At 41.0% G+C, this 22,097-nt stretch overlaps 1 protein-coding gene and 1 pseudogene across 6 annotated transcripts in view; one reads left to right on the top strand and one right to left on the bottom strand.

Moving 5' to 3' along the window:
• The window catches only part of SRGAP3 (SLIT-ROBO Rho GTPase activating protein 3), a 228,604-nt gene that overhangs the window by 129,695 nt on the left and 76,812 nt on the right, over positions 1 to 22,097 (top strand). For all 6 annotated transcript variants that reach the window (XR_004950334.1, XM_036218674.1, XM_016134853.2 and 3 more), the window contains exon 3: positions 393 to 555. Coding sequence is in view for 5 of the 6 variants with exons in the window: in XM_036218674.1 (XP_036074567.1) it covers positions 393 to 555 (163 nt within the window). In the remaining variant the exon portion in view is untranslated. The remainder of the gene's footprint in view (positions 1 to 392; positions 556 to 22,097) is intronic.
• Positions 10,453 to 10,571, bottom strand: LOC118602452 (annotated as a pseudogene).

Here is a 22,097-nt window from a genome sequence, read left to right as displayed (position 1 = left end):
AAAGGGGAAGAGAAGGGTCCACCTTTTGTTCTTTCCAATGCATAGTTCTAGAACTCATACAAGTATTCCAAACATAATTGGTTTAGTATTTCTTAGCCCTGGGGAAGGCAGCCTCTTCCCAGAAGGGAGAGATGCATGTAGCAAATGCCAGATGCAGTGGGAGAGTAGACAGGATAGAACTTAGACCTGGATTTTGGCCCCAGCACTGCTCTGAGACCTTGGGAGGATGACTTCAGCTCTTACGGTATCCATTTCCCCAACTGTAAATGTGTTAGAATAAAACTCAGCCTGGAAGGGCCGGATGGGGGTCTAAGGAGCCATGGTGACACCATAGAACACGGTCTGGATGATAGTTCCAATGAAGCCAACCTGAGCTGTCTTGATTTCCACAGGAAAGACCAGTACCTGCTCTCACCCGTGAACTGCTGGTATCTGGTCCTGCATCAGACCAGGCGGGAGAGCCGAGACCATGCCACCCTCAATGACATCTTCATGAACAATGTCATCGTCCGCCTCTCACAAATCAGTGAGGATGTCATCAGACTCTTCAAAAAGGTGGGCAAGGGGGCCACCAGGTATGCTGAAGGGTGCAAAGGGCCGACGGCTAGACTTGGCATCCCAGACCCTGAGTTTCAATCCTGCATACGGCTGGTGGTCTCAGTCGTTTTTGCAACTGCCATAAAGATAACCTTTGCATGGTTAGGTAAGCAGTACACATTCCTTATAGGATATTTGGAAAAATGGACATCAGGACACACATAAAAATTAAAATCACCTGAACTGTTATCACTCAGCAGTAATCACTTTGGTGTCATAGGTATTTGTTTATATGTACATATGCAAATACGTTTTCTCTGAGTCCTCATGTTTTTACATTTTCCAATGTACGTATGTACTTTTCCCAAGTGAGGTCAGACTGCATATATGATTTTACTATCTGCTTATGTTGCTTAAAAATTATATAACACTTCAGAATTTTCCCATGTCAAAAAATGTATTTCTATAACATTTTCGAATGATTACATAGTTTTTATTATGCAGATGAACCCTAATTTATTTAACCTACCTCTTATTGTTGAACACTCAGCTTATTCCATTCCTTTACTTTTATAAATAATGCCGTGAGTGACGTTGTATATATATCTTTGTCACATTTACTGCTATTCCTTTAAGATCAGTGTCTACAACAGGAATTTTGGGGTTATAAGTTTGCTTATTTTTAAGTCTCTTAACAGACTGCTGGGTTGCTTTCAGAAAGGTTTTACCCATATAAATGCCCAGAACTCAAATGTGGAGGGAGCAGTCATGTTTTATGCCCCTGAGGTCTCTGTCTCCCGCAAGTCCCTTACATTGTGTCTGCCATTTAGCTTCCGTGAGCCTCACCCTCTCTGTCTCACAAATGGGGTTAAGATCCACTACTTCCCAGCAGCAGTGCGAGGGTCAAATGAATCGGTGCATGTGAAGGAGGGAGGTGTTACTGAGAAGTGGTTCAGGGAGGCTGTGGCCTTCTGGTCCAGAATTCTTGACATTCCTGGGTTCATAATCATGGATCCATCATTAGCTTTCCATCATTAGTCTTTGGGCTTGTTCCTTAAACGCTCTGTGCCTTAGTTTCCTCATTTGTGAGATAAGGATAGAAATCTCCACAGGACTGTTGGGAGGATTAAGAGGGTTCTTAATCCCAAGGAGCATGGAGTAGTTCCTGGCACTAAGTGCTCAGGAAAGCTGGCTATTGTTATAGGAATGTAACAGGCTATTACTACAAAAATAATCCATCTCATCTGTCCTTGTCAGGTGCCAGTTTTAGGGATTAGGTGACCTGGGATTGCTAGAAGCACAAGGAAGATGACAAGTCGATTTGAAATATAATAATCTCTCCATGGTCTGTATTTCGATCGTTCACTCTGAAGACAACTTCTATAGTAAAATTTTAATTGCAAGCTAGTTCCCTCCCTCCTCACAATATGTTCTGGTCTCCTCCTAGGGCTGTGTTTATGAAACATAGTCTAAGTTTAATATTTGCATAAGCTAACATAATTAGGGAGGTAAATATAGTGCAGTAAAAAAAAAAAAATCACACAGTGCTTTGCAAAGCCAAACTGAAGTGATTCAGGTCACTTGGTCCCATCACAAGCCTCTGTCTGCTGCCTCTGTCACATCTTTTTTTCTGGGTGGGAGTAACTCACAGACAAAGGGTCATGAAAGCCTTTAGGAAATGAAGGGTCTTTTTCTGAGCGGAGCTGGGGGACAAGTGAGATAAATCTTTTCAGTTCTCATTTAGGCTGACAGCAGCCTCACTTGTGATGGAGGTTAACAGGGTGGAAAATAATGAAAAAATGTCTACAGCTGAGCTCCTGGCTGCCTTGTTACCAGGCCTGTGCCTATGGAACAAAGGAAACGACCCAGCCCCTGTGGGCTGGGAGAGAGATGGGAACAGGGCCTGGCTGGCTGATTTCGTACAGCACAGCTCCTTTTTGTCACATCAGTTATAGATAATCTTGGCACTGAGGCTGCATTCCTTATGTAATAATAATTTCTGCAGTCCCCAAAATGACTGCAAGGGCTGATTTCTGGTCAGACTGGGGGCTCCTCATTCATCCATTTTCCGGATGAGGAGGTAAAACCTGAGAAGCTGCAAGAACCCAGACTTGGTGACTTTGGGCCCGTTGTCCTCACCAGCAGGAGGCAGTGTGCCTGGGCTATTGGAGTCTGTCTCAGAACTGCCTCTCACTGACTGTGTGACCCTGGGCAAGTGTCTCTAAGCCTCGGTTTTCTTATCTGGGAAATGGAGATGATGACAATACCTATGTCAAGGGTCTGCTTTGAAGAGCAGATGTAGGCCAAGTGGCCAGCATAGGCCTGGCATCCAGTAGAAGCTCATTAAATGGTGGCTTGCCAGTGACCAATAGAATGGAGTGCCCTCCCCGTTTCTAAGATAGGGTGCTAGTACTCTGGGGGCTATACTTTTACCACCCTGCCATGTCACACTCTGGGGGCCATCCGCAGAAAGCAGGAGTGGTTTCCAGGCCATGTGACCTTCCTGGGCTCAGGTCTGGGGCAGCTGCCTGGTCTGCCAGCTTCTCACTAAGGCAAGATACTATTTAACTTAATAACTTAGCTTTTTATGATTCTCCATTTTCCCTTTTGCAGGAATCTATTCTTATGAATAGAGACAGCACTTCAAATTCCAGAAGCCATTCTAGGATTCATCTGGGCAAATGGATTTAGGCATGCAAGTGGCCTTTGCTTTAAGTGTGAGGTGTGGACCCCACCATAGCAGAATGGAACTGGATAAGATCTTAGAGGCCACTGTAAGGATCAGGATTCTCATGGTTGCAAACGACAGAAACCCAGTTCAGCTGGCCTGAGGGAAGAAAGGGAACTTACCAGCTTTTGGAGACAAGTCTGGCTTCAGGCATGGGGGTGCTTCAAGGGTACAAAGGAATTCAGTCTTTCTGTAGCTCTGCCCCAATTTTTCCCCTTTTGGGGGAGCAACGAAGGGCTTTTCTTGTAGTCAGTCACTCTCCATATGATGACCCAATGGCCCCTGGAAGCTCCAGGCTTACATCCTATCTGTTTCAAGTTCAGTGGAAAGTGAGAGCTCCCTTTTCCCAGAATTGGGTCTTATGGACTCTGATTGGCACAGTGTGGGTCACGTGAGCACTCCTGACTCTGCACCTGTGACTGAGGGATGCACCGTGGACTGACCAGGCCTGGGAAATGCACCCACCCCTGAGACCAGGTATACACTCAAATCCACCTGACACATGGGACGGAGAATGGGTGAGGGTGGTTCCCCAGGAATAACTGGGGTGCTCTTATAAGAAGATGTCCCCATGAGGCTTTCTATTCTAGCCCTTTTATCATCCTTTATAGGAATGATCCTCCCTCTGCTAGATCTTCCTCGATAAAGAGCATTCATTATCTCTCAGGACAGCTTGTTCCATCTGGGGACCATCGTAATCAACAGAAAATTCTCATCCATGTTGAGATGAAATCTTAGCGTTTTCCAGTCACTGGACCTGGTCATACCCTTGAGGGCCGCATAGCTCAAATTATATGGAAATCTGTCGATTGCTTGAAGACAGAAATTATGATCACCCACCCAGGTCTTCCCCACCTCTGGGTAAATATTCCAGGTTCCTTCTCTTGTCTCCCTGTGATTTGGCTTTGTGTTTTCTCCCCACCTAGGTCACCCTCTCTGGGTCTTCTCTGGCCCATAGAAGTTAATATACAGGACAATTCAGAATACTCTATTCTGGTCAGCTAAGAGTATAGCAGGGCTATGTGACTCTATTCCTAATAATGAACTTGGTGAAAGCGTTTGCCTTTTTCACGATAGTCTCATCACATGGTTGACTCACTCCGGACTCTCGGCTCAAATCTCCAGGTATTTCTGAACCAACTGTTTTTTAATCTGTCCTATGAATTCTGGACTTATGTTTTTTTTTTTTTATATTTGCATCTTTAAAGCTTTATTTTCTTAGATTCTGATCAAATGAGATCAGTGTCCTTATTTAAGTGGTTTTAAAAAGCAGCAATAGGGTAACTTTTTCAAGAGGTTCTAATTTTTTCCTTGTGGAAAAGCCTGTTTTATAACTCTTCCATGCCTTCCTCCTTGGTGTGCCTTCTTCCACATGTCATTTCCTTGGCCCCGTGTTTGATTTTTCTCTCCTTTCTTAGTGGAGAGATGGAAAGTGGTGCAGAGAATTGAGAATGAGATATAGTCAAGGTGACCCTTGAGTTGGGTGTTGAAGGATGAATAGGAGTCTGCCAAGTAGGCAGTTGGGAGTTCAGCATTAGGAGAAAGGCAAGAGCACAGTGGGTATAGCATATCGTGATGCAGGTCCGAGGCAACTCAGAATGGAGGCTGCAGAATGGTGGTCCACAGCTCAAGTGGGTTCTCAAAGGCAATCTGCTTGGCCCTCGCTACGTTTAGAAAATTAAATCGACATTTTAAAATTGTGAGATTTCACATAAAAATCAGGATTTTGTGTTTCTCTTGAAAAATTAGAAGCTCTGCCAATACCAGACCCACGTGGGTCCATATTTGGCAGTAGTTGGCTGCAGGTGAGTAGCTGCCGGCCCCTTCAGTCAGGGCACATGCTCTCCATCGCTCCACAGTGCCTGCTGTTGGCCGGTATGTAATACCTACTTGGCTGCTTTATTTTTGTGTCCCTGGCCCTTTATGCACTTCAGTTTGTGGCCTCCTTATCTTTAAACATTATCTACCAGTGGTTGGTTTGCAAATTTAATCCGTGGCCCTAAATAAAATAAAATTCTAGTCAGAATCACCGGGAGGGCTTGTTAAACATGGATTGCTGGGCCTCCCCCACATGGTCTCTGATTCAGTAGGTGGGAGTGAAGCCTGAGAATCTGCATTTCTAATAAGTTGTCAGGCGATGTTGATGCTCCTGGCCTGGGAACTGCATATGGAGAATGACGTACCTAGTTCATTTTCCTTGTTTTCCACGTGAAATAACTGAGGCTCCTCTCTGGTAAGCCCAAAATCTGGCCCCAAACGCAGGTTTCGGACTCCAGGTCTTGTACTAAATCTACTGCCCGCTGTGGTGCACCAGTGGGAGGTTTCATCTGCATCCTGCTTGCTCTCCTTTCTCACTCTGACCATGTTTTGAGACTGGGCACTGAAGCCCATTTCATTTCCAGCCTCAGCTTCCTTAACAATAGCTACCCATTATTCTGTGCTTTGATGCCTGCAGAATTTAATTACTTGCTGGGTAGTGAAGTGAATTTGATTGTTGGAAGCTGCGGTGTTCTGGAGGAAGCACTAATGAGGAGAGACTCTTAGCAAAGAAGAGAGGGCATTTGGGGGGCTTGTGTCTGAAAGCAGCTATTCACTCTGTGGCAATAGGGCTTGATCTTCAGTGAGCTTTTTCGTTCCCGCCTCGAAGATGTCCGTCACATTTCATAAATAAATCAGGGCTTTTGTGTGCAGTAATTGCTTTGCTTTGTAACCAGGATCAAAAGCACCAATGGCCTTGGATTCAAAGCCAAGTTTATTTTTTTATTGTTGAGTTGAAGGAGAGAGTTGAGGGTTTGCATGCCGGAGGGTCCAGCTATGAGGCCTGCATGGAGAAAGAGAGAGAGAGGGAGGGAGAGAGGATGAGAGAGCAAAGTAGGCAAATTGCCAGGGCATGAGGGACCTTCAGCCAGTCTCCACCGTCTCCCAGGGAGATGAAGTCGTGAACACTCACTCTGGTAGTAAAGCCTGCTGAGCTGGTCACCATCAGGCATTCCCAACCCATTCAATAAACATATATTAATATTATCATGACAGTAGGTAAACAATAATTATAGACGACAAACAATTAGTGAGTGCTTACTGTGTGCCAGGCTCTGAGCTAAACATTTTATAGACATTTAATTCTTAAAGCCTTAGAGAAAGATGCTGTCATTAACCTAGTTTTACAGATGAGGAAACTGATGCTGATAAAGGTGGAGCCAGGATTTGAATCTAGATTTGTCTTACTCCGGAGCCCAGTGGTAAGGACAGGTATGAAAGAAGGCAGAGAAATGAATCAAACATGATGCCCTCTCTCACAGAGCTCACCATTTAGAATGGAAGTGAAGACAGATATGTGGCAGTGATTAAAATACAGAGAGAGGGAAGTTGTTTCAGTGGAAGAAGGCTTCTAATCTGGGCTGAATTTGGAGAAGATTTTATGTTGGGGAAGTAGCATTTGAAGTGAGCCTAGGAGGATTAGGATCTATTCCAGCCTAGGTTCCTCAGAATGCAGACTCCAAGACAGTGATTATGATGCAGAAGCATATTAGTGAATGCTCTTGGGGTCCCTACTCCCAGAAGGAAAGAGACGAAGCAGGAGTCAGCCAATGGAGAAGTTGGGTCGTGGTGCAGTTGTTAACTAAGGCCTCAACTGACTCCTGAGAATGTCTGCTGGCAGCACCCCCCACAGCCAAGGGCACAAGTCCTCTAATCCTAAAGGGGATCTGGATGGTGCCTCACAGTGTCCAAGCAGATATTCAGAGATTTGGGAAAAGTGAGATACAGAATTCCAGACTAAAGAAAAGGCTGATGGGCAGAGAATTCTGGGTCCTGTATCGTGAACAGGCAGGCTGGCGTTGCAGTCTAGCGTGGTGGTTAGGGTTACCAGACAGACTCTCTGGCCCGTTCCCTGTTCTGCCACTTCCAGGCCATGTGAGCTCAGCCTAATCCCTCTATCCTCTGAGTTTCGTCATTTTCAAAATGGAGCTAATAATAACCTTCATGGGGTCATTCTAAGGATTAAAAAAGGATTTTAAAAATCCCTACCTGGTACAAAGTAAGCAATCAATAAATATTAGCTATTACTGGGGGTGGTTATTTAAGGGACTATGAGAAAGAACATAGTGAGAATTAAGATTGAAGATGGGATGAAGGACTATTTTATTTAGGGCCATAGGTTAAATAAAGGATCTGAAGTAAGAAAATGTGCTCAGGAAATAGATTGGTGATTAGCTCTAAGTGATGGTGGTCTTGTCTCTTCTTTGATAACCTCTTAAGAGTTTCTTTTCCTTGCCTTATATCGGTCAGGATCTTCATCCAGTACGGTGTGAAGGGAAATGGGAGAGAAGCGGCATTCTTGACTTTTAAAAGGCATGCTTCTAACTTTTTACCATGGAAGATACAAATGCCTAGTAAATTAGGAATAAATAGGAACTTCCTTAGCCTGGCAAAGGGTATTTACGAAAAACCAACAGCAAATATCATACTACTTCTGAAGAGAGTTCAGCAAGATGGCTGGTTGCAAGATCACTATACAAAAATTAACATTCCTGTTTCCCTGCCACATTCAATTAGAAAATGTAATTTAAAAATGCATACATTAGAAAACAAGAATGATTGAAAATTAATGCCATTAATGCTACAAATTAGCTACATCCTAGAAGATTTGGTAAGTAATGCTTTCATTGTCATTCAGATATAAATATTTCATAATTTCCATTACAATTTCTTCTTTGCCCCATGAATTATTCAGAATTATGTTTATTTTAGTTTCAGAGATTTTTAAAAAGCTTTTACTTACCTTTAATTTTTAACCTTATTTCACCATAATAAGAAAATGAGGTCTGTAAGTTATATTTTTTGGTATTTGTTGGAGCATTTGCCTTATCAGACTATCAAGGTTTTCCTAACATGATAGTGAATAACACAGGTGGTGCTACAGCGGTGCTAGGTAAATTGACCAGCAGGACAGATCAGAGCCAGAAATGGCCCTCCACTCATGGGAACGCAGTGGTGTGTTACAGATGGGAGCAAAGGATTTAGTAAGTGGGCCAATTCCATTGGTTCGTTGTCCTTCTCATACTATCTTTAGAAACTGATTTTATATACACACTTTTTTCCCCCCTCTTTAATTCCCCTGCCCCACTTCCACCCCTGACCTATGGATGTTGCCGTTTCCCCTTAAGAACTGGATCTCTGAAGGTGAGGTGTCTTCTCCTACACACTCACGGTGTGCACCTGGGGCCTGGCACACCCAGGGTGCGGTCTGTGCCTCCACCTGGGGCGCGAACCCGGGGACCTTCTGCATGTAAAGCAGATGTGCTAATCGCTACACTATGGAGCCACCCTCTACACATGTATTTTTTTATAGGGAAAAAATAAGATCACCGGAGTTCACAGAAATATGTTCAAAATGGATTGAAGTGCTAAAGGTAAAAAGCAAAACTTTAAAACTTTTGAAAGAAAATGTAGATTATATTTAAAAACTGGGGTAGGAAAAGAAACCTAAAAATGTTTTTCTGCTTAAAAAATAAAAAAGCACAAACCATAAAGAAAAATACTGATAAATTTCATTATATAAAACTAAAATATTATCTTCCTACAGCAACAACAGCTATTAAGAGAAAATACAAACAAGAAAAGAAGATATTTGGCATGCACAGAATTAATAAAAGCTGAATTCCCTGCATATAAAATCAGCTCCTGTGAATTAATAAGGGCAAATAATCCAATAGAAACATGGGTAAAATATATAAATGGATAAGTTACAGAAAATGATTTTTAAATGGTTAAAAGTACAAGAATAGATGCTCATACTAATAATCAAGAGAAGGTAAAATAAAATGAGATAATTGGAGTCTCACTGGGTTGGTAAAACAATCCTAAATGTTGGCAAGAATGTGGGACAGCAAGGTCTCTCATATCCTCTTAGTAAACGTGCAAATTTGTCCAGCTCCTTTGGAGAACAATTGGGCAGTATCTAGAAACAGTGAAGGAAGATATACGTATCCTGTGATCCGGCAATTCCACCTTTAAGTGTAACCTAAATATATTCTAGTGTATGTGCATGCACCCAAAGTCTTGTATAAGGATATTTGCTGCAATAGTATTTGTAGTAAAGAAATGAGAAATCACTTAAATGTCCATCATGAAGAGAATGGTTAAATAAGCTATGGAGAGTCATACAATGGATTATTATACAGTAGTTAAGATGAAGGAACTAGATCTACATGTCGCAATGTGGGTAAAAATTGAAAACACATGTAGAATTAAAGAAAAGCAAGGAACAGTATGCTATTTTTATGCAATTTAAAACACATGTTAATAGTGTATCTTGTTAGACACTTGTCTAACATAGAACTATTAAAATGTGGACTACATAAGAATACACATCAGTCAGAACTGAGGGATGAGGGAAGAAGAAAGGAGACAACACTTCAGCTGTATCTATGACATTTTGCTTCTCAAGAGTAATTTTGAAGCAAAGATGAGAAAATCTTAATAGTTATATAATTTGGGTTGCATGTTCATGGGTGTTTGTTATTGTTCCTTCTACAAATATTGGACATATTAAATATTTTCTATTTAGATATTTAAATATTGGTATCTGAAATTAAGGGGGTAAAAATGCTGAAGACAGATCAATGAGGCCCTTAGGTGTCAGAATGAGAATCGGGGTTTTATTTTCTAGACATTGGAGAATTATTGTAGGTTCCTGAATAGGGGGTGATGTGATCAGAGCCAGGTTTAAGGATAATTAATTTGGCATATTTGATGGCTTTGAAAAGAGATATGCTTGACTCAGGGAGAGAAGTTACATATTATTGATCCATAGACACTAATAAACAGATTAGTGGTAGGAGGTAGTAGGAGCCTGGATCAGGGATCTTATAATGAAATAGAAAGGAAGGAAGAGATAGATGAATGAGTGGATTGGTGAGAGGAAGAATGAGTGGATGTGTAGGTGCATGGATGGGTAGATGGGTAAATGGGCAGAAAGGTAATAAATAGATGGGCAGATACATGGCTGCAGACATTTATGAAATGCCAATGAAGTCCTCATTACATCCTTTTCACAAACAGTGCAAATGAAATTGAAGATCAAATTATAAAATGACAAGGATTTTAAAGAGATGTCTTAGGTCAGTGATTCATCAGTGTAATCAATAGTGTTATTTTTGTTTTGTTTTGTTTTGTTTTGTTTTTTATGCCTACAGCACATGGTCTTCCTAGGTGGTCTACCATCCAAGTACTAACCAGGCCAGACCCTGCTTAGCTTCCGAGATCAGACAAGATCAGGCATGTTCAGGGTAGCATGGCCGTAGACTTCGATAATGTTTTGAATCCAACAAAAGCCAGACAACGTCCATATTCACCTTGAAAATAATGTGGAGAGGGAGAAAATAGCTCAAAACTGAGTAGCCTCAGTTTGTGTGGATATTGGTTTTTTAGGAAGAGAGCTTTGTGTGATGCTCTCCAGAACACACAGAATCTCACCCACACCTGAACCTTTTATTTGTTGTTTGCAAGAGTCATAGCAAAAACAAATGAACGAACAAACAAACCCCCAAACATAGGCCAACACCATCCCAATAGTGGTGACAGAGTGGACTGTTTGAGAGAATCACATTTACTAGCTCTATGATCTTGGGCAAATCACTCACCCTCCCTGAGCCTCAGAGAGTTAATGATAGGGCCTCCCATAAAAGACCGATATTTGGTTTACACGAGGTATTGTTTGTAAAGCAATTATCAAACAATAGCTATTACTGTTGTTATCAACTAGAATGATAAGTATTATAACTGGTACTAGTACTAAGCATTATTAACAATGATAAATATTATTAATAATAATATTTGGTATTATTAAGAGAGATCCAGAAACTCCTAGCCTGACCACATCAGGTCACTTGTTCATAGCCATCCTAAGGTATCCTTGGACTTCCTCAGACCTGTCATTTTAAGCATTTCTGAAGATGAAGACTTTCATTGTAAACACGGTCCCATAGAGATGCTGGGAGTAATTACATGGAGCAGAGGGCGGTAGGCATGGTGCTAGATTTATTGCCGTAGCTCGTTGCCGGGCTCCAGGGTAGGCATCTGTGGGGCCCACCACTCCTGAGAACCTATGAGTGGTTTTAGGGCCTTTCTGTTTCCTCGTAGCCCAGTATTCCAGCCCCAGTAACAGGGGGAAGAGTTCAGGGCTCAAGTCTGCATTTCAGCTTCTTGCAAAAACATGTAGATGACAGCATTTGGAGTTGCAGCAACAGGAGACATAAATTAGTTTGGGAAGGAGAGGTAAAGAAGGAAGGTGTCCAGGAGCAGGGAAAGGAAGAAGATGGGAAGCAGGGGCGAGGGATAAGGGAAGAGTAGCAAAGGTCCAGATGGAAGGTGGGGCAGAGCGTAGGCTAACACATTATTTGGAGGCAAGGGATGGTGACATGACAGAGCGTGGGGAGCCCAGTTATTGGCAAGCTAGGACACGGCCAGGAGAAACAGCCAGTGAGCTGTCCAAGCTGTGTGTTCAGGGATAAGCTGACCTTCTAGGACAGACTGGAGAAGCCCCCATCCCTCTAAGACATGATTTTAAAGCCTTTGCTTTGGAAATAAAAACACTTTGGGAGATGGCCAGTGCTTACATATACCAGATATTTAAATAGGGAACATCTGTGGGTCTCAAATTTTGTTATTTGATGAGAAAACAAGCTGGAGTGTAGAAAGGCAGTGGGATTTAGAACTACAGGAGACAGAGGTTTTTGTTTGTATTTAGTTTTGTTGTTTTTTTTTCCTTCCCATTGTTTGCTTGGAATCTCAGTACTAGGAAAACCATGGAATGTCCCCAAAGATAACCTAACATGAGAACATCTAGTCAAGCAAAGAGTAAGAACAGAGAGACAGGCCTTGCTGTAGCAATGTCTGGTGAGGTGGAAGAGAGGCCCAGAGACTGTGTGGATAATTGGGGATTGAGGAAGAACCCACCTTATTTCCTGCATTAAAATTTTCTAAAGGATTATTTTAAATGACATTTTAAAACAATATTATTTTCTAGACTTAAAGAGTGACTTTAGCCATGGAAATCACCCACCTTTGAGTTCATCTGAGGGAGAGAGAGACATGTCCTTTAAAAATAGAAGTTTAGAATACAGCTCATAAAGCTCTAGGACCTATAGTAATAGTCTCTTAAAACCATGATTAGCCATTTATTGAAAATTAAGTCAAACTACCATTGCAAGATTTTTAAGGTAAAGAAATTGATTTCACCCCGGAACCATTGTGTCAAAAAATGTTTGTTAGCTGTTCTCATCTTCACATGAATGTATGGGGGCTTTGTGCATGGGTGTTTAAGGAGCTCCTTCTGCATGCAAGTCTTCCTGATCTACACTCTGTGAGGTCAAGAGTCCCAGCCTTAAGGAGCTTATGCTCCTTCTAATTGGTTGGAACTTGGTCCTTTTGCAGGAACTGTGTGAAAGCTGGTACTTGGTGGAGGGTTTTCAGGAGGTTGTCTCACTCCACAGTTATTTGGTGTCTTCACACTGTTAAAAGCAGAGTTTATGTCAGTATTTTTTCACATAAGCAAAAATGAAAATTCACTGGATCCTGTAAGCTGGAAAAGTCCAGTGGTAAATCTTGCTTAGGTATCTCTAGATCTAGGACTCTAATGCTATTGTCAAGGCCCTGACTCCTCCTCCTCTTCTTCTTCTTCTTCTTCGTCTTCGTCTTCGTCTTCGTCTTCGTCTTCGTCGTCTTCGTCGTCTTCGTCGTCTTCGTCGTCTTCGTCGTCTTCGTCGTCTTCTTCGTCTTATTTTTATTTTTTATTTTCTTTTTATTTTTCCATTAGAGTTAACATTCAATATTATATTAAATTCAGGTATACAGCATAGTGATTAGACATTTATATAATTTATGAAGTACTTCCTTTCTATAAGTCTAGTACCAACTTGACACTAGTTATTACAACATTACTGACTATATTTCCTATGCTGTCTTTCCATCCCCAGGACTATTTTTTAATTGCCAATCTGTACTTATTTTTTCAAAGTGTCAGGTGTTTTTTGTTTTTTCGGTTGTTTTATTTTCAATAAATTTCCTTATTTAAATTAGTTTCAAGTATACAGTACCTTAGTTAGACATCTATATAGTTCATAAAACGATCCCTCCAATTGCTCTCTCGCTCCCCTGGCCCTCCACCTAGCCATCATATTAATGCTAACTGCATTCCCTCTACCATGCTCCCTGTGTCGAACTATCAACTACTAATTTGTACTTCTTTAACCCTTCACCCCCAGCCACCTAACACTCCCTCCCCTCTGTCCGTCACCAAATTGTCCACTCTATTTGTGAGTCTGTTTTTGATTAGTTTGTTCTTTTTTTTCTCTTTGTAATCGCATATAAGTGAAATCATATGGTATCTATCTTTTTCTGTCTGACTTATTTCACTCAGTATAATAACTTCTAGGTCCATCTATGTTGTTGCAAATGGTAGGATTTCATTTTTTTAACAGCTGAGTAATATTCCATTGTATGTATGAACCATAACTTCTTTATCCAATTTTCTGTTGATGGGCATTTAGGTTGCTTCCATATCTTGGCTATTGTAAATTGTGCTGCCATGAATATTGGAGTGCATAGATCTTTATGAATTATTGTTTTGGTTTTCTTTGGATAAATACCCAGAAATGCAATTGCTGGGTCAAAAGGTATATCCATTTTTAATTTTTTGAGGAACCTCTATACTGTTTTCCATAGTGGCTGTACCAATTTGCAATCCCACCAACAATGTATGAGGGTTCCCTTTTCTCTGCATCCTCGCCAACACTTTTTTGATTTATTGATGTTAGCTATTCTGACAGGTGTGAGCTGATATCTCATCGTGGTTTTAATTTGCATTTCTCTGATGGTTAGCGACCTTGAGCATCTTTTCATATGTCAATTAGCCGTCTATATTTCTTTTTTGGAGAAGTATCTGTTCAGATCTTTTGCCCATTTTTTAATTGGGTTGTTTGTTTTTTTGTTATTGGGTTGTAGAAGTTCTTTATATATTTTTGGATATTAACCCCTTATTCAGATGTATCATTAATGAATATCTTCTCCTAGTCAGTCAGTGGTCTTTTTGTTTTGTTGATGGTTTTCTTTGCTGTACAAGAACTTTTTAGTTTGATGTAGTCCCATTTGTTTATTTTTTCCCATGCTCGAGGATATATATCTGAAAAGAAATTCCCGTTAGTAGTATCAGAGAGTTTGTTGCTTATGTTTTCTACTAGAAGTATTATGGTTTTGGATCTTACATTTAAGTCTTTAATCCATTTTGAGTCTATTCTTGTATGTGGTGTATATGGTCCAGCTTCTTGTTTTTGCATGTGTCTGTCCAATTTTCCCAGCACCATTTATTAAAGAGACTGTCTTTACCCCATTGTACATTCTTACCTCCTTTATCATATATTAAGTGAGGGTATAGGCATGGATTTATTTCTGGCCTATTTTGTTCCATTGATCAATGTATCTGTTTTTATGCCAGCACCATGCTGTTTTGATTATTGTAGACTTGTAGTATAGTTTGATATCAGGTAGTGTGATACCTCCAACTTTGTTCTTCTTTCTCGAGATTGCCATGGCTATTCAGGGTTTTTTATTGCTCCATATAAATTTTAGGATTGTTTGTTCTAGCTCTCTGAAAAATGCCATTGGTATTTTGATGGGGATCATATTGAATCTATAGATTGCTTTGGGTAGTATGGCCATTTTAACAATGTTGATTCTTCCTACCTATGAACAGAATATATGCTTTCATTTATTTATATCTTATTTTTTCAATGATTTTTAATTTTCTGAAAACAGGTCTTCTACCTTCTTGGTTGATTTGATTCCTAGGTATTTTATAGTTTTCGGCGCACTTGTAAATAGGATTGTTTTCTTAATTTCTCTTTCTGAAAGTTTATCATTGACGTATAAAAATACCACTGACTTCTGAATATTTTTTTGTAAACTGCTACTTTACTGAATTCATTGATGAGTTCTAACAGTTTTTTGGTAGAATTTTTAGGATTCTCTCTCTATAGTAGCATCTCATTGGTAAATAATGAGAGATTTACTTCTTCCTTTCCAATTTGGATGCCTTTTATTTCTCTGTCTTGTCTTATTGCTGTGGCTAAGACTTCCAATACAATGTTGAAGAGGAGTGGTGAAAGTGGGCCTCCTTGTCTTGTTCCTGACCTTAAAGAAAATGCTTTTAGCCTTTCCCCATTGAGTATGATGTTAGCTGTAGGTTTGTCATATATGGCCTTTATTATGTTGAGGTATGTTCCCTCTATTCCTACTTTGCTGAGACTTTTTATCAAAAATGGGTGCTGGATTGTGTTGAATGCTTTATCTGCATCTATTGATATGATCATATGGTTTTTATCTTTCGATTTGTTAATGTGGTGTATCACATTAATTGATAGTGAACCAAGCTTGCATTCCAGGAATAAATCCAACTTGATCATGGTGTATGATATTTTTAATGTATTGCTGAATTCGGTTTGCTAATATTTTGTTGAGGATTTTTGCACCAATGTTCATAAGAAATATAGGCCTTTAGTTTACTTTTTTGGTAATGTCTTTGCCTGGTTTTGGAATCAAGGCCTCATAAAAGGAGTTAGGGAGCTTTCCCTCTTCTTGAATTTTTTGGAAAAGTTTGAGAAGAATAGGTGATAATTCTTTGAATGTTTGATAAAATTCACCTATGAAGCCATCTGGTCCAGGACTTTTGTTTTTTGGAAGGTTTTTGATTACTGATTCTATTTCCTTGGTGGTAATCAGTCGGTTCTGATTTTCTGTTTCTTCTTGATTCCGTCTTGGGAAATTGTATGTTTCTAGAAATATGTCAATTTCTTCCAGATTGTCCAATTTGTTGGTGTATAATTGCTCATAGTATTTTCTTATTATTCATTGTATGTCTGTGGAGTCTGTGGTTATTTCTCCCCTTTCATTTCTGATTTTATTATTTGAGTCCTCTTTCTTTTTTCCTTGATGAGTCTGGCTAAGGGTCTGTCAATTTTGTTTACCTTTTCAAAGAACCAGATCTTGGTTTCATTAATCTTTCATATTGTTTTTCCAGACTCTATTACATTTATTTCCGCTCTGATCTTTATTATTTCCTTTCTTCTATTCACTTTGGGCTTTGTTTGCTGTTCTTTTTCTGGTTCTTTTAGTTGGAAGGTTAGATTGTTTCTTTGAGCTTTTTCTTGTTTCTTGAGGTAGGCCTGTATTGCTATGAATCTCCCTCTTAGGACTGCTTTCGGTGTGTCCCATAAATTTTGAGTCATTGTATTTTCATTTTCATTTGTCTCTAGGTATCTTTTGATTTCTTCCTTGATCTCATTAATAACCCATTCACTGTTTAGTAGCATGTTATTTAACCTCCACATGTTTGTGTATTTTCAAGTTTTTTTTTGTTGTAGTTGATTTCTAGTTTCATGCTAATGTGATCAGAGAAGATGGTTGATATGATTTCAGTCTTCTTAAATTTATTGAGACTTTATTTGTGTCCTAACATGTGATCTGTTCTTGAAAATGTTCCATGTGCACTTAAGAAGAATGTATATTTTGTTGCTTTGGGGTAAAATGCTCTGAAAATATTTATTAAGTCCATCTGTTTTAGTGTATCTTTTAGGCCTATTGTTTCCTTGTTGATTCTTTGCCTGGAAGTTCTGTCCATTTGTGTCAATAGGGTGTTAAAGTCTCCAATTATGAGTGTATTACTATCGATCTCTCCTTCTATGTCGCTCAATAATTGCTTTACGTATGTAGGTGCTCCTGTGTTGGGTGCTATATGTTTACTAGGGGTATATCCTCTTGATTTATCGATCCCTTTATTATTATGTAATGCCTTTTTTTAATCTCTTATTATAGCCTTTGTTTTAAAGTTGATTTTATCTGATATAAGTATTGCTACCGTGGCTTTTTTTTTTTCATTTCCATTTGCATGAAATATCTTTTTCCATCCTTTTACTTTCAGTCTGTGAGTGTTGTTTGATCTGAAGCGGGTCTTTTGTAGATGGCATATGCAGGGTCTTGTTTTCTTATCCATTCGGTTACCCTGTGTCTTTTGATTGGAGCATTTACTCCATTTACATTTAAAGTGATTACCAATAGGTACATTGTTACTGTCATTTTATTATTCATATTTATTATTTCTATTTTCTTTTTGACCCCTTCTCTTTTTACAGAAGACCCTTTAACATATCTCGTAATGCTGGCTTGTTGGTGATGAATTCCTTAAGCTTTTTTCTATCTGGGAAGCTCTTTATCTCACCTTCCATTTTAATCAATAGCCTTGCTGGGTAGAGTATCTGTGGTTGTAGATTCTTGTTTTTCATAACTTCGAATATTTCTTACCATTTCCTTCTGGCCTGCAGAGTTCCCATTGAAAAGTCAGCAGACATTCTCATGGGTACCTTTGTAAGTAACCAGCTTCCTTTCTCTTGCTGCTTTTAAGATTCTCTCTTTGTCTTTGACCTTTGGCATTTTAATTATGATGTGCCTTGGTATAGGTCTGTTTGAATTCCTCTTTTTTGGAACTATTTTTGTTTCCTGAACTTGTATGTCTAGTTCCTTTGCCAGGTTAGGGAAATTTTCTGTCATTATTTCTTCGAATAGAATCTCAATCTCTTGCTCTCTTTTTTTTTTTCAGGTACTCCTATGATTCAGATATTTTTATGCTTCATGTTGTCCCAGAGGTCTCTTAAACTATCCTCATTTTTTAAAATTCTTTTTTCTTTTTGTTGTTTCGATTGGGTGTATTCAGCTACTTTGTCTTCCAATTCACTGATTTGATCTTCTGCTTCCTCCAATCTACTATTGAATCCTTCTAGTGTACTCTTCATTTCCGTTATCGTATTCTTCATTTCTGTCTGGTTCTTTTTTACGGTTTCTATGTCCTTTTTTAGGCTCTCGTTGTGCTCATGCATTGTCTGCATAAGTTCGTTGAGTACCCTTATAACCATTATTTTGAACTCTGACTCTGGTAGGTTGCTTACCTCCATTTCATTTAGCTTATTTCCTGGAGTTTTCTCTTGTTTCATTTGTGGCACGTTTCTTTGTTTTCTCATTTTATTAGCCTCTCTGTGTTCTTTTTTATATGTCAGGAATATTTGTTTCGTCTCTTAGCCTTGGCCAGATGACCTAATGTGGAAGGTGTCTTGTGTGTTCCAGTGGTGCACTCTCCCTGATCCCTTGTGCCAGGAGCTCTGGAGGTGAACTTTGTATGGGCTGTGTGTGATCTTCTGTTGTCACCAAGCCTTTATTGTTGTTAGTAGATCGGTGAATGGGATTAATGTTCAGGCTGACTAATTGTGGGAACTGGCTGCACCCTCAGGATAAGAGTTGTTGTGTGGGGGCTGATCCCACCAATTGGGTTTACCCTAGCAGGCTTGTGTACTTGTTACAACCTGACTCTTCCTTTTGATGGACTGTCAGAGATCCGTGATGTCCTAGCTTAGCGACTCCAGAGGAGAAATGATCTGAGAATATGGTTGTTATAAAGCTCCAAGGGAAGATTCTTATTGGCTCAGCATAAAACATGTTTCTAGCTCTCACCCAATTACTGGACACAAGGAGCCAGAGCACTCTGGTCATGCTGGGTCCTATGCTCAATGGACCATCTTGTGTGACCAGGTAAGCAGGTAAGCAGGGGTCAGTCCCATCATATCTTATCTCCTATTATCAGACTAAAGAGGAAGGGAATAGCCAGAGATGGCCATTAGGGCTGACTTATTCCTAGCAGGGCAGGTGGGCCAAGAAGGATCAAATCAAGGAGAACTACATGTACCTGTGAGTTGGGGAAGGGCCAGGGATGCAGATTGCTGCACAGGTGGTGAGGAAGTACATCAGACAGGCAGGCTGTTGCCAGAGGGCATGCAATCCTCCATACTTTCCTCGTGGCTTGGATGTCACTCTGTTGCATCATTGCAAGAGTTTCTTCTCATCTGTGTGCCTGCATCTTGTCTAGGCCATGAGGAAGCGGACCACAGAAACCAGGCACTTTATAAGTGCCAGGTTTGGAGTCAGACCAACCAAAAGCTGAATCCTGACTCTGCCACTTCCTAGCTGTACAACCTAGGGCTAGTTGCTCAGCCTTTTGAGCCTTTGGCTGTCATCCGTCAGGTGAGCAGAATATTAGTATCTGCCTTAAAGTTTTAAATTAGATAATGTATACAAGTGACTTGGATAGTATTCAGCAAATGGAAAATCCTCCGTAAATGCTAACTGTCATCCATAGAACAGGGGCCATGTCTCATTCAGCTTTGTGTCTTTGGTGACTAATTGAAGCTGGTATCTGGGAGGTTTCAGTAAATACTGGTGTAAATCGAATTGAAAGTAGGTGAGGATTTGGCCACAGAGGTTCATGAGGAGGTAGTACAGGCAGGAGGACGGGTTCAGGGAGTGCTGGGATTCTAGGCAGACATTGCTGTCAGAGTCCACGGGAGAGCCAGGAGGTTCGGTCTCAGGAAGCAGACTCTTTAGCAGCTCTCAAATGTTCGGTTATGAGAAGAGCTCATTAGAAAGGCATTCTCACGGGTTCCAATTTGGCAGGTCTGGGATGGCCATCCTTGACGAGTGCCTTGGGATTCACATGGCCAGCCCCTGTAAAACCCCACTGGTTTCTGGATCTTAAACTCAAATGCCCTCATAGACCAGATGGGTGATGTAGATGAGTGAAGGGAGATGCTGGGAACTGTAGCCAACTGGAGAGCACAAATCCCTCCACAGGGACCACCATACTCAAAGTGGGTGCTCAGTATTGCTGCATCTTCTAGTTTTTCAGGAGAAACTGAAAATCTGGACTTGTAAGAGGGAATTTCCCAATTTGTAAATGCTGGGAAAAGAATTAGATTTTCTGGAAACATTGAATAGCCAAATAAAACATGTCTAAAGGCCAAAAAAGCTGCCATTTGGAGCCCTCAGTCTAGGGCAATTATTCTTACCCGGGTGATTTTGCCCCCAGGGACATTTGGATATGTCTGGACATTTGGACATGTCTGGAGATAATTTTCATTGTCACAACTTGGAGTGACTATGGAGAATGTTAGTGGCATCTAGTGCCCAGGACCCTCCCCCCTTCCCCCCATCAAAGCATTATCTGACTCTTAGGGGCTTTTAATTGATACTAGCCGTGGGCAAAAGAAAGAGGCAGGGCTGGGGCTACCTGAACTGATTTTACAGACATTTTTGGAGTCAGACAGACAGTGCTGTACCCTTTCAACCCCAAGGAACCACGGCTGCCATGGCTAAGCCCTCCTTGGCTCAGTGTAATCATTTCCCACAGTCCATACACTTCCTGTGCATGAAGGAAGCTGCCTCCTTGGCCCCCCCTCAACACACGCACCTCTGCAGGCATGAAAGTCATGCAAGAAATGCGGACAGAGAGTGCTAATACATTGCCACTTGGGTCCTCAAGGGCTGGGTGTGATGGTCTGCTAGAGATTATCAGGGTTTTGGCCTCCTGTTCCTGCTGGAATGTTTAGTTTGGGTTCTTCATTCAGTAGTTTCTGGAACTGCAGTTGAGAATATTTCTCTTCCTGACCAACTCCAACCATAAAAAAAATAAATGCCTTGAGTCAATCCTGTGCAGTTCAGTAACTATTTGCTGAGCACTCACTCTCTGGTGGGCCCCATGCTTGGTGCTGAGGGGGAAATGAGAAGAGACTCAGGCAGGTTCCATCTGGTGACTTACTGTGCCTTTGAGGAAACACACAAATCAGACCTGCAGCCCCTCCACATCCAGTCCACCCTCTGCTCACCACCATCTTCATCTTCCTGAAGAAGCACAGCTCTAATCATCACGTTGTCCTGCTCAAAAACCTTCAGAGGTTCCCAGTTTCACTCTGAATGAGGCATGCGCTCTATTAGCTTCTGTGGCTGGGCCCAGGCTCCACTCTAAGCTTATCTTCTGCTCTTCTGTTGATGTGCCTCTCTCTTTGCAAACTAAACTTTTACCTATTCCCAGTCTTTGTGCCTTTGCCCAGGCAGGGCCGTCTGCCTAGAATGCCACCTCCATCCAGTCATGCAAGGTGAGATGGCTCTGGTCCCTCCATGCTCTTCGTCAGGACATACTACATCATCTCATCTTTCACTGTTTTGTGGCCCTGTCCACTTTCTGCTTTAGAATTATTTAGTTCCTGAATCTCAATCCCACCAAACTGAGAGGTTCTTAAGGGCAGAGTTAATAAAAAATTCAACTTGTATTCTCTTTTCTGGGAAACTTCCTAGCCTTGTCCCTGGTATCCAGTGGGTATCAATTCAGCCTGCACTACTGTTTCTCCAGCTCTTCATTGATGCCAAGGGCTGCCACATGTGTTATCTCTTTTCATTATCATAGGGACTCCATGATACCTGTGACATCGTCCCATTTTCATAAAGAAACTAAGGTTCAGAGGACTTGTCACTTCATTCATTCATAAATTCATTCTACTAACATATTTAATGAGTAACCACTATGTGACAGGCTCTGTGGCATTGCAGGGAGGAGAGGGGAAGCAAATTTGTAGATTGGATACCCCGGGTACTCTGACACCTGAATTTAGCATCTAGCAGAATGATTAGGGAGCATTCTTGGAATCTGCACCTTGACGGGGAAGGGGGAGGAGCAGCTGAAGTCAAGCCACAATGCAGGCAACCTTACTGAAAGTCTTAGCCAGCCCAACAGGGAGTTCTAAAGATGGAGCCACCCTTTAGAGCTGTCCGGGTTGGATGGGAGAGGCAGGTAGGTCTCTATGCCCTACATGGACCCATCTTTGGATGAGGTATCAGTCTTTGGAAGGTATTTCACCATATCCTCTCAGACCATCCCAGAAGGGTGCTCTTGGCTAGGGGC

Source organism: Rousettus aegyptiacus, unplaced genomic scaffold (assembly GCF_014176215.1).
Source record: "Rousettus aegyptiacus isolate mRouAeg1 unplaced genomic scaffold, mRouAeg1.p scaffold_m13_p_4, whole genome shotgun sequence".
NCBI classification, from domain to species: Eukaryota; Metazoa; Chordata; class Mammalia; order Chiroptera; family Pteropodidae; genus Rousettus; species Rousettus aegyptiacus.
This window is presented reverse-complemented; position numbering and strand designations above follow the sequence as displayed.